This window comes from Gopherus evgoodei, chromosome 19, assembly GCF_007399415.2.
Source record: "Gopherus evgoodei ecotype Sinaloan lineage chromosome 19, rGopEvg1_v1.p, whole genome shotgun sequence".
Lineage (NCBI taxonomy): Eukaryota > Metazoa > Chordata > Testudines > Testudinidae > Gopherus > Gopherus evgoodei.
Window position 1 is genome coordinate 6,072,424 of NC_044340.1, and position 12,887 is coordinate 6,085,310.

Consider the following 12,887-nt stretch of genomic DNA (forward strand, 5'->3'; position numbering starts at 1 on the left):
AACACTTAGCTGCTGGTTGGAACAAACCCCTGGCTGGGGGGAAGATATGGGTAGAACAAGAGAGATGGTCACAAGTGCTGTTTGGCTTTGGGGGAAGAGAAGGGGGGAGGAGTGTTCAGGGGAGGAGAGGGAAGAGAGCTGGGGCCGGCGTGGACAGCTGTGGGGTCCGATTCAGAGGAATCGGTTGAATTGACCTAAAGCCGGCCCTGCCAGTCCGATATTTGGGGCTTTGTCTCAGGTAGGCTCCTATTACCCCCCACCCCCCTCCTGATTTTTCACACTTGCTGTCTGGTCACCCTAGCCTGGCTCCTGGGCCCCGCTGCCCTGGCCCCTGCAGGCCACGCACGAGTGGGTGCCCTGTGCAGCACGTGCCTCTCCACGCTGTCTTGATCGTAGCATCTTCCAGCGAATGGAAGCGTCCGTCCAACACCCCCCCGCCCCATTTTCCCAATGGTTCCCGCAGGTAGCAACCCCAGCCCAGCAGGGGGAGCCCTCTGCAGGGAGGCGGGGTCTAGCGGCCTGTGTCCTCTCGCCTCTACGCACGCTGGTTGCGGCGCATGCGCACTCCCCCAGCAGTCACAGTGATGGCGGAGGCCGCCGGCGCGAAGAGGAAGTGTGAGAGACCGGAGGAGTTGGCCGAGCCCGCGGGAGGCGACGGCGGCTCATTCCCCTTGGCCGAGCTGTGCGTACGCAGGGTGCTCCGGGAGTCTGCGCGGGACAAGACCATTTTCCTGCACGGGCAGGTAAGGCGGGAATGGGCTGTACCACTCTGGTCTCGGGGAGAGAAGGAATGGGGGAGGTGCCACTCTGATCGGGGGGAGGGGCTTGGTGACAGAGGGGGCGGTACCACTCTGATCGGGGGGAGGGGCTTGGTGACAGAGGGGGCGGTACCACTCTGATCGGGGGGAGTGTTGGTGACGGAGCGGGTGGTACCACTCTCACCTAGGGGGAATAGGTGAAGGGGGGGCGGGTGCCATTGCTCTGACCCGGGGGGGGGGAATAGGTGAAGGGGGGCGGGTGCCATTGCTCTGACCCTGGGGGGGGAATAGGTGAAGGGGGGCGGGTGCCATTGCTCTGACCCGGGGGGGGGGATAGGTAAAGGGGGGCGGTGCCATTGCTCTGACCCGGGGGGGGGGAATAGGTGAAGGGGGGCGGGTGCCATTGCTCTGACCCGAGGGGGGGGTGTAGGTGAAGGGGGCGGGTGCCATTGCTCTGACCCGGGGGGGGGGGGCATTGCTCTGACTTGTTCGGGTGTAGGTGAAGGGAGGCAGATGCCATTGCTCTGACCCGAGGGGGGGGAATAGGTGAAGGGGGGCGGGTGCCATTGCTCTGACCCGGGGGGGGAAATAGGTGAAGGGGGGCTGGTGCCATTGCTCTGACCCGAGGGGGGGGAATAGGTGAAGGGGGGCGGGTGCCATTGCTCTGACCCGGGGGGGGAGTAGGTGAAGGGGGGCGGGTGCCATTGCTCTGACCCGAGGGGGGGGAATAGGTGAAGGGGGGCGGGTGCCATTGCTCTGACCCGGGGGGGGGGAAATAGGTGAAGGGGGGCGGGTGCCATTGCTCTGACCTGGGGGGGGAATAGGTGAAGGGGGGCGGTGCCATTGCTCTGACCCGGGGGGGGGAATAGGTGAAGGGGGGTTGGTGCCATTGCTCTGACCCGGGGGGGGAATAGGTGAAGGGGGGTGGGTGCCATTACTCTGACCCGGGGGGGGGGAATAGGTGAAGGGGGGCGGGTGCCATTGCTCTGACCCAGGGAGGGAGGAATAGGTGAAGGGGGGCGGGTGCCATTGCTCTGACCCGGGGGGGGGAATAGGTGAAGGGGGGCGGGTGCCATTGCTCTGACCCGGGGGGGGAATAGGTGAAGGGGGGCGGGTGCCATTGCTCTGACCCGGGGGGGAAATAGGTGAAGGGGGGCGGGTGCCATTGCTCTGACCCGGGGGGGGGGGGAATAGGTGAAGGGGGGCAGGTGCCATTACTCTGACCCTGGTGGGGGGGAATAGGTGAAGGGGGGCGGGTGCCATTGCTCTGACCCGGGGGGGAAATAGGTGAAGGGGGGCGGGTGCCATTGCTCTGACCCGGGGAGGGGGGAATAGGTGAAGGGGGGCGGGTGCCATTGCTCTGACCTGGGGGGGGAATAGGTGAAGGGGGGCGGGTGCCATTGCTCTGACCCGGGGGGGGAATAGGTGAAGGGGGGTGGGTGCCATTGCTCTGACCCGGGGGGGGGAATAGGTGTAGGGGGGCGGGTGCCATTGCTCTGACCCGGGGGGGGAATAGGTGTAGGGGGGCGGGTGCCATTGCTCTGACCCGGGGGGGGAATAGGTGAAGGGGGTGGGTGCCATTGCTCTGACCCGTGGGGGGGAATAGGTGAAGGGGGGCGGGTGCCATTGCTCTGACCCGAGGGGGGGGAATAGGTGAAGGGGGGCGGGTGCCATTGCTCTGACCCGGGGGGGGGGGGAATAGGTGAAGGGGGGTGGGTGCCATTGCTCTGACCCGGGGGGGGGAATAGGTGAAGGGGGGCGGGTGCCATTGCTCTGACCCGGGGGGGGGAATAGGTGAAGGGGGGCGGGTGACATTGCTCTGACCTGGGGGGGGAATAGGTGAACGGGGGCGGGTACCATTGCTCTGACCCGGGGGGGGGGAATAGGTGAAGGGGGGCGGGTGCCATTGCTCTGACCCTGGGAGGGGAATAGGTGAAGGGGGGCGGGTGCCATTGCTCTGACCCGGGGGGGGAAATAGGTGTAGGGGGGCGGGTGCCATTGCTCTGACCCGAGGGGGGGAATAGGTGAAGGGGGGCGGTGCCATTGCTCTGACCCGGGGGGGGAATAGGTGAAGGGGGCGGGTGACATTGCTCTGACCCGGGGGTGGGGGAATAGGTGAAGGTGGGTGGATGACATTGCTCTGACCCGGGGGGGGGCATAGGTGAAGGGGGGCGGGTGCCATTGCTCTAACCCGGGGGGGGGGAATAGGTGAAGGGGGGCGGGTGACATTGCTCTGACCCGGGGGGGGGGGAATAGGTGAAGGGGGGCGGGTGACATTGCTCTGACCGGGGTGGGGGAAATAGGTGAAGCTGGGCGGTTGCCATTGCTCTGATCCGGGGGGGGGAATAGGTGAAGGGGGGCGGGTGACATTGCTCTGACCTGGGGGGGGAATAGGTGAAGGGGGGCGGTGCCATTGCTCTAACCCGGGGGGGGGAATAGGTGAAGGGGGGCTGGTGCCATTGCTCTGACCCGGGGGGGGAATAGGTGAAGGGGGGCGGGTGCCATTGCTCTGACCCGGGGGGGGGAATAGGTGAAGGGGGGCGGGTGCCATTACTCTGACCCTGGGGGGGGGAATAGGTGAAGGGGGGCGGGTGCCATTGCTCTGACCCGGGGGGGAAATAGGTGAAGGGGGGCGGGTGCCATTGCTCTGACCCGGGGAGGGGGGAATAGGTGAAGGGGGGCGGGTCCATTGCTCTGACCTGGGGGGGGAATAGGTGAAGGGGGGCGGGTGCCATTGCTCTGACCCAGGGGGGGAGGAATAGGTGAAGGGGGGCGGGTGCCATTGCTCTGACCTGGGAGGGGAATAGGTGAAGGGGGGTGGGTGCCATTGCTCTGACCCGGGGGGGGGGAATAGGTGTAGGGGGGCGGGTGCCATTGCTCTGACCCGGGGGGGGGGAATAGGTGTAGGGGGGCGGGTGCCATTGCTCTGACCCGGGGGGGGGAATAGGTGAAGGGGGTGGGTGCCATTGCTCTGACCCGGGGGGGGAGTAGGTGAAGGGGGGCGGGTGCCATTGCTCTGACCCGAGGGGGGGGAATAGGTGAAGGGGGGCGGGTGCCATTGCTCTGACCCGGGGGGGGGGAATAGGTGAAGGGGGGCGGGTGCCATTGCTCTGACCCGAGGGGGGGGAATAGGTGAAGGGGGGCGGGTGCCATTGCTCTGACCCGGGGGGGGGGAATAGGTGAAGGGGGGCGGGTGCCATTGCTCTGACCCGAGGGGGGGGAATAGGTGAAGGGGGGCGGGTGCCATTGCTCTGACCCGGGTGGGGGGAATAGGTGAAGGGGGGTGGGTGCCATTGCTCTGACCCGGGGGGGGATAGGTGAAGGGGGCGGGTGCCATTGCTCTGACCCGGGGGGGGGAATAGGTGAAGGGGGCCGGGTGCCATTGCTCTGACCCTGGGCGGGGGGAATAGGTGAAGGGGGGCGGATGCCATTGCTCTGACCCGGGGGGGAATAGGTGAAGGGGGGTGGGTGCCATTGCTCTGACCTGGGGTGGGGGGATAGGTGAAGGGGAGCGGGTGCCATTGCTCTGACCCGGAGGGAGGAATAGGTGTAGGGGGGCGGGTGCCATTGCTCTGACCCGAGGGGGGGGTGTAGGTGAAGGGGGTGGGTATCATTACTCTGACCCGGGGGGGGGGGCATTGCTCTGACTTGTGGGGGTGTAGGTGAAGGGAGGCAGATGCCATTGCTCTGACCTGGGGAGAGGGAATAGGTGAAGGGGAGCGGGTACCATTGCTCTGACCCGGGGGGGGGGGAATAGGTGAAGGGGAGCGGGTGCCATTGCTTTGACCTGGGGGGGTGTAGGTGAAGGGGGCGGGTATCATTACTCTGACCCGGGAGGGGGGTATTGCTCTGAATTGTGGGGGGTGTAGGTGAAGGGAGGTAGATGCCATTGCTCTGACCCGGGAGGGGAATAGGTGAAGGGGGGCGGGTGCCATTGCTCTGACCTGGGGGTGGGGATTGGTGAAGAGGGGGCATTGCTCTGATCCAAGGATGTGGGTTGTGGGGGGGGGGCATGTCCATGAGGTGGTTGTCCTGCCCTACAATCTTTCCTTATAAAGTCCCTGTTCCTTCTTTTTACTCTCTGTCCAGGGTAGAGACAGGTGGGGCGGGGCATCTCCCATGGCAGGGCCCCCCAGTGCTTGCCCTGCCATGCCCTGGGAAAAGGGCCCCACGTCTCTGACTCTTGTAGACTCCCTCCTTTTTCTTGCCTATTTGTGGGGTCACTTGGGCTCTTCCAACCACCCTTCCCATCGCCAAGCTTCTTGGAAGCCTGTTTTCCCCAAGGAAGCACCCGCTGGGGGACTTGGCTCCTTTGCCCAGCCCTGGCACCTGGTGGTTAAAAACTACCCTGAGTTTCTTTTAAAAAAATCCATTTCCCTCCTTGTTTGGTATATGTGAAATATCAGGATCTTGCTTCCCTTTGCTTGCCGGAAGACGAAGGCCTGGTGTACACTTAAAAGATAAATCAACTTAGCTACGTCACTCATGGCTGTGACAAATTTCGTGCCCAGAATGCCATGTTTACGTCGACCTGCCCACAGTTGAGACATTGCTAGGTTGATAGAAGAATTCTTCTGTCAAGCTTGCTACGATCTCTCAAAGAGGTGGAGTAATTACTTTGAAGGAAAAATCACTTTCTTCGGTGTAGGAAGCGTCTGCGCTATGGCGGCACAGCTTCAGCACCGCTGGTGTAGTCGCTGTAGTGTAGACATAGCCTTAGGTGAGAGTTTTGCAACCTCTGAACAGTGACATCACAAGTGCTGTAATTTTAGTTGAGACCCCCGCAATGATGGATGGAGGGGAGACATGCTAATTCTTAGAAGCAAGAGCATACTTTAGACTTCATAAAAGGCACAAATGACTCTTACCACTTTGCAGTTCACCTTTAAGCTGTTTTTATCTTTGTCTCTAACCCTCTTTTGTACTGACATCGTTACTTCAGCTGAGGAAGAGAAATCATTTTCTCCTTGCTTCATTTGTGTTGGGTGGGTTTTGATGTCTTCTGCTCCCCCTGGAGAAAGGAATCAGTGAATATAAAATACATTTTAGTGTCACATTAAAAGTATTATGGGTATTTGTAGGGGACACAGCTTGGTTTTCTCCCATTCTGTTTCCCAAGGGATAAAATGAGTAATGCATGTACAGTGGAGTCTCATCTTACGGGGGGGATTAGGTTCTAAAGTCAGCCTGTAAAGCGAAAATCACGTGTAGTCAAAATTACCCTTGAAAATCCCTTAAATCACCCATAAAGTACAGTATACATGGTTTTGTGTACAGTATACAACCCTATACAGTAATATGTATAATGTACACAGTAATGTATAGTATATAATAGAGTACATATGCAAAATATAATTTTACAGTACTGTATTTTTAATTACATAAAAGAGAGAGAGAGAGAGGGAAGAATGAAAGAATAAAAAAGGAAAATAGTAAACCTAACCACTCACCATTTATCCTGGATATTCTTGCTAGTCTACGATGACGATGACACTATTGAGGGGTCGTCAGAGCTTGATGTCAGTCCAGGAGATGATGTTCCAGACTCATCTGCTGCTGGTTGTTTTTTCTTGAAAAACATGGTGATTGGCAACTGTCGCTGTTCTCGCTTGAGCTGCTCAAATATTTCTTGATACGGTCTCAAATCGTCCATAATACTACGTGTGATTTTTGAGGCTTCGTGCTATAGAGGGATCGTATTCAGAAATTAAATCATTCAAGTGTTTCACTGCTTGGAACACTTCAGCAAATTTATGAAGATTCCAACTTGCTGGCTTTTACTGTTCGTTGTCATCATCTTCATCTTCTGTAGATGATTTTATCAGTTCCTCTAACTCTTCGTTAGTTAATGTTTCTCTATGGCTCTCAATTAATTCTTCAGTTTCTTCCTCAAGGATGTTGACGAAGCCATCACCACCCACTTGCCTGGCCACCTGAACAATGCGTTTCACTTCTTTGTCAATGGTGAGGAAACCCTTTAAATCAATCACAGATTCTTTCCATAGGTTTCGCCAACATGCATTGACTGTTTCAGACTTGATTGCATCCATTGCCTGTTTAATAGAAGTGATGCAGTCAACAATGCTGAAGGACTTCCAGCACTCCATCACATTAACATTGGGATCAGCATCCATAGCGCTACGTATCTGTGAGAATGTAAGCCTCGTGTATGTGGCCTTGAAACAGCGAATCACACCTTGGTTGAGAGGTTGGAGGATGGAGGTGGTATTGGGGGGAAGAAAGATGACTTCAACGTCGTTATGCGCAAACCGGAGTTCCTCAGGGTGGCCAGGAGCATTGTCTATGATAAGCAGCACTTTAAAGTCAAGTCCTTTCTCTTCGAGGTACCACTTGACCTCCGGAATGATACACTTGTGGAACCAATCCAGAAATAATGCTGCCGTCACCCAAGGCTTTTTATGTGATTGCCGGAACACAGGCAGGAGATTTCTCTTCTTGCCTTTTAGGGCATGGGGATTTGCAGCCCTGTAGAGCAAGCCCGGCTTTATTAAATGCCTAGCCACATTGCCACAAAACAACACAGTCACATGGTCTTTAGCTGCTTTTAAGCCAGGGGCTTGTCTTTCTGATTTCGAAATGTAAGTGTGGTTGGGCATTTTTTTCTAGAAGAGCCCAGTCTCGTCAGCATTAAAAACTTGTTCCAGAAGATAGCCCTTTTCTTCTATGATTTTCTTTAATTGTTCAGGGTAGGCTTTTGCTGCCTCTTCATTGGAGATGCAGCTTTACCAGTAGTCTGCATGTTTTTGAGGTTGAAGCGGTTCCTAAAACTGTTAAGCCAACCTTGGCTGGCTTTGAATTCCTTCTCATCAGAAGGCTGTCCCTCTTCGGCGGGAGGTTTGAACAGTGCGTAGAGGCTAAGAGCCTTTTTTCACACCATGTTGCCATCGATAGGCACACAGTTATGGTTCATGTCTTCCAGGCATAAGTTTAATGCCTTTTCAGTCTTCACTAAAGTCTTATCATGCACCTGACTCATCACCTTAGCAGTTATTGGAGCACTTGATTCCACAGCTTGATCAATTTCTCTCTCTCAAATCTTGATGGCACAGGTGCTAGATTCGTTGCAGCCATATTTATGTGCCATGTTGGAGACCGACATACCTTCTCTCAATAAGTCCAACGCAGCCAGTTTTTCCTCCAGTGTTGGAACAGATCGCTGTTTATTCGGTTGAGCACCAGGTGAAGTAGTTGGCTTGTGTTTAGGGGCCATGTTGTACGAAAAATACTTATCTTTAAACACTAGAATCACACAGCGTGGCGAGATGCTCACGCTATGAGAGGCACGCAGGAATTGAGACCGACTGAGGGAACAGCAGATTCACGTCTCCCATCTCATGCTCACTCTGAGGCATACACTCATTGCGCGCGTATGTTGAATTTGCGTAAGTTAAATGCACGTATGATGTGATTCCACTGTACATAATCACCCAAGGGAAGTGGTAGGAGCCACATTGCCTGGACTGTTAAAAACTAGGCTGGAGTAAAGGCTTAAAAATATTTTTGCAAGCTACCATCTTGCCTTTATCCCCAGGTCAGATGGACTGGATGAACTAATGGGTCTTTTGCACTTTTATGTTGTAATGCTGTAGATTTTTCACTGGCTTACGATTTGCCATAGCTGATGCCTGCAGTGCCTGTTAATATTTTTTCCAGCCCTCTTCTCAGTTCTCTGCTTGGCAGTGACGTGCTGGAATTGCATTCCTTCTGTGCTCTGGGTGAGAGTCAGTCTCTCTCTCTCTCTCTTTTTTTTAAAGGAGACTAAATCCAATTTCCATTATTAAAATTATCCAAGTAAATCAAATCCTTCTGTCATGCCCAGTAAATCCCTGCAATGTAAGAAGCACAGAACAAATAACTTAAAAAAAAAAAAAAAGTGTCGTGAGCTTCAAACCATATGAGGAAAGCACCTCTGGTGCTGTGTTTTAATGAGCAAGATAGTCTGCATGGACGCTGATTCGCCTTCAAAGCCTGAGGCGAGCCAGAGAGGGCAGGACTGCATCATCTCATGATTTCAGCAGCTCCTTGCTTGAAACACACATGAGTAGAAGCAACATCCACCAACCTGGTTTTCTCATGAAGATTTATTACTGCCATGTGTACCTGGTTTGGGCTTGGAAAAGAATGTGAACTGATTTGGGCAGAATAGGGTGACCAGACAGCAAATGTGAAAAATCGGGACGGGGCGGGGGGTAATAGGAGCCTATATAAGAAAAAGACCCAAGAATCGTGACTGTCCCTATAAAATCTGGACATCTTTCTGCCCTAGGGTGACCAGAGGAAGTGGCAGTCATTCTGGTTGTAACATTCTCACTAGCTGTGTGAGTGGATTAGTTGGACCTGGGACTCCTTGCCTCAGCAGTAATAATTATAAATGGCCATTTCACCCAAGAATCACAAAGTGTTTTGCAAGCTTTAAGGAAGCTTTATAACATCTCGGGGAAGCAGGTGTGCTCATTTTCCAGATGATCAGACTTCAGTGTAAGGGGGGGGGAAGGCGGGTTGAGTCCCAATCCTGTGATCTAACCACTAGATCATCCACCTTTCCTCAAATCACATGGTACTGTGAGAGTTGTCATCACAGGAGGAAGCACATTGCTTGTCCAGTCAAACTGGGGAAGGGGAGTATGGAGGAAATGAATTGGGCTTTTGACTGACACTTTTTTAAGCATGATCACTACAGAATCTGAATATCTTTTGTATCTTTGTGATCCCATTGTCCTCAGTGGAGTTACTCCTGCCTGGCACTGGTATGAGAGGTCAGATTTGGGCTCTAGGTATGGAAATCCATTGTACTCGTACTGATTCAAATTCAGCCCTGCGATGAGCAGGTGTAGGTCTCATTGAAGTCACATGGAGTCGTGCACCAGCTTACCACCAGGAATGAAACTAGCCCCAGAAGCGCTGGGAACAGTTAGTGGGTAAGAGAGGGGCTGCCTTTTCTTATTCCATTCTAGTGTTGTTTCTGCTTTTCATCCCTTCAGTATGTATGCTACCCTTGTTTTCCATACCTACTGAATGTCAAGTTCGTGCTCGATATGCTGTTTCTTCCATTTATACCACCCTTCACATCACTGCTGATTTGACCCAGAGCGGTCCCTGGGAGTTGTCTTTGGTCTGGAGTTTTAAGTATTTTGTAAAATGGCTGTGTACACACACACTGTTCTCTGCATATAGTAAATGTTTCTGTGTGAAGTCTGTCTGAAACCTAGGCTCCGCTGAGATGATGCTTATGATTTTCAGCATGAGCAGACTCCAACGTAACTAATTCCAATGCTGAACAATACAAAAGAGCGGAATACAGATCCCCTGCCACAGTCCCTTGGCTGCCTCTTTTGTAATTTCTTTACAGAATAACTGAACCCTGAAGAAAAACAAGTTTTCGAAAGTGCCAGCCAAAAAGCAATCTCCCATTTGTGGGTCCTCTGAGGCCATCCTTCCTGCCACTGTATTGTGCTAGATTCAACAGAGATCGTGCTAGGGCAGCAGGAAGGTCATGTCAATCCTTCTCATTCTTGCTTTAATTCTCCCCCAAAGCCCTTTAAAACTCCTAGTCTTCGGCACAAGTGCAGGGTAAGGAAAAGTGCCCCCAAAGGGTTGTTTTATTATTATTTACAAATTGTTAATTTGGGGGCAACTCTACAGTGCTCTGAATGTGAAATTAGAGACAGGCAAAGAGTCGGAATTGATCAAGAAGAAGCTGAAACAGTCTTAGCGTCTCTTTCGCGTGTTCAAGGCAGGAGATGTTACAGCATCCTGGGCCATTATTTAACAGGGTGGCAGAGCTCTTCTGTTGCCCCAGCCTATTAGTATGTGTTTGAAGCCTGCAAGGAAGTGCTGACTGATTCCTGCTGACTCACCGGGCCAGATGTAGCTTGTTAATTCCACCCTGGATTTAAGGGAGGTGGAAAAGGCCCTTTGGGCAGTGGGATGTAAGGATGAGACGTTCTAAAGGATCCTTGAGAACAGCCAAGCCTGGAAGCAGACTTGGGCTGAGGTTTTTATGTCGTTAGGTTTGTTGTTAAATCCAGCCTGACGTGTGTGTGTTGTACCTGTGTGGCATGTATGGCTTTTGTTTTGGAGCAGTGGAGGAATGCCACCCGCTGACAGAGAGAGATCCTTGAGTACAGCAGTGAGAAAAGAATGGAGAGGAATACCAGAATCAGTGTCTAGGACAATTATGTAACTCACTAGATGGTAGATGCTATGTAAATAAGGGGTAATGCTTTCAAAAGCAGCCGCCTCTTGTTTTCACAGGTAACTTAGGTGCCTTTGTGAGGTTTACCCAAGGACGATAACAATACATACAACAGATCTGTCTCTTACCAGGTGGCAGTAAGATTCCATCTGGCAAAATCCAGACAACCTGGCCTCAAATCTTCAAACAAGCTTTATAACACCCTGAAAAGCCCGATGAAATCTACTAGAATATGGCTGCAAGCCAGGTAAAATGGTTTTCTTCAGCAGTCAGTCAGCAGGATCATGCTTTTTGTGGCTAGGTGTTGCCCACTTCCAACTACTGTGGAGTGTTACATGATCCTCTCTAAGCAATGTTGGACATAGAATGGGAGACACAAATTAGCTAACCCCTCTCTGAACCACTGCGGGAAACTCTTCTTTTCCTCTGTGTCCTTCTGCTCAGGAATTCCCACCATCCTGATACTTGCAAGTCTCTACTTGAACCTAATTGTGTCCCCCAGGCCTGAAATCTGTAGCATTACTTGCCCAGTTAGGTCCGCACTCTCCCATTCACTTTTATTAGTGGAAATTGACAGTTGCTTGGGTTGCGTTTGGTTAGCTTCTCAGGTCTCTCTTTTTTCCTAAGTGAATTCAGTGCTAGTAAACGATGCTGGATTGACAGCTGTAAAGTCCATCCACACAGGCAAAAGCAGTGTTAGCTTCCACAGTTACTGTCCCTGCTGGCCCAGTTTGTCTCCCCCGCCCCGTACCTGAAGGAAATCTCCCATGGGATCATAAGAGGAGTTCAGTCTTCATGAGTCATTTGAACCCCAGCCTCTGAACCCCACAAGTCCAGTTGAGTTGGCTTTTGTGGTGTGGAATTTGCCTATGAGATGTTGATTCCCCCGCACACAACCAACCCCCGGCTTTGTCACTAAACAGCCTTCCCTTCCAACCCAGGCTGGATTCACACCTGGGACTGAGAAGTGCGAAGCCCCAAGCTGCTCAGATCTATATAAGCAAGTCATGTGCTACTTGATAGTTCAGATCCACATACTCCCAGTGGCATAAAGCCAGCTAGCTACACGCCTGAGATTCCATCTGGCAAAATCCGGAAGAGCTGGCCCCAAACCTTCAAACATGCTTTAGCTTTTTAACACCCTGAATAGTCTCTGCCTTTGACTAGTGACAGACTTCAAAACTGACTGGAGGAAGAGAGGCGAATGTGTTTTTTTTTTAAATAGCCCCATTAAATTAGCCTTATTAAAATGTCTTTCTATTGAGAGACTTCTTTTCACGATAAGTTTAAGCGTGTTAGAGTAGCTCGGGAATTGCTTTTAAGTCTGGGGTGCTGTCTAAATCCAGTTTACTGTGCTGTGAAGCAGACAAATATTGGAGTGGGGCGATTGCAATTGGTCTTGGTAACAAAGCATCGGAAACCTATCTAAAGCCTTAGATTATTTTTCTTATTAGCATATCTATTGCTTTTGGCCTGAAGATCAGTTTTTCATGTTTAAAGTGAAATTGAATTGCAAACTAGCTGGTAACTCAAACGCTGTAAATAAGACAGATGCTCTTGCCACTCAGGGGCCATAAAATGGGAAATTTGTAAGTGCTCTTTTAATTCAACTTTTAGAGCCATACAGCAGCCAGAAAAGGTTTGTCTGTAGCTCACAGCTCAGTATATAAGCTTGGCATACTATTGGGTTAGTCCCTATTGTCTGCAGTAAATCCACCTTTGAGAGAACTGAGGCAGATGAAGAAGCGTCAGGAAGTTGCAAAGTGTCTCATAATTTCAGAGCAGCATGTTAATGTTGGATGAATAAATGCTTTAGAAGAGAGGACTAGAGTTTATTAGGTTCCGTGGGCCAAATTCAGATAGTAGGTGTACATGGGTCAAATTAAACATTGTCAATGGGTGTAAGGGTGTGT

At 52.2% G+C, this 12,887-nt stretch overlaps 1 protein-coding gene across 3 annotated transcripts in view; it reads left to right on the forward strand.

Annotated features, from left to right (window-relative positions):
- The first annotated feature begins 525 nt into the window (after positions 1-525).
- The window catches only part of DCPS (decapping enzyme, scavenger), a 61,106-nt gene continuing 48,744 nt past the window's right edge, over positions 526-12,887 (forward strand). Inside the window, exons 1-3 of one of the 3 annotated variants that reach the window (XM_030538148.1) lie at positions 10,144-10,349; positions 10,863-10,973; positions 11,106-11,221. In XM_030538148.1, coding sequence (XP_030394008.1) covers positions 11,207-11,221 — 15 coding nt within the window. In that variant the 5' untranslated portion in view covers positions 10,144-10,349; positions 10,863-10,973; positions 11,106-11,206. Of the gene's footprint in view, positions 744-10,143; positions 10,350-10,803; positions 10,974-11,105; positions 11,222-12,887 lie in introns of those variants that run through there. The other 2 variants (XM_030538149.1, XM_030538147.1) reach the window with 2 other exon arrangements.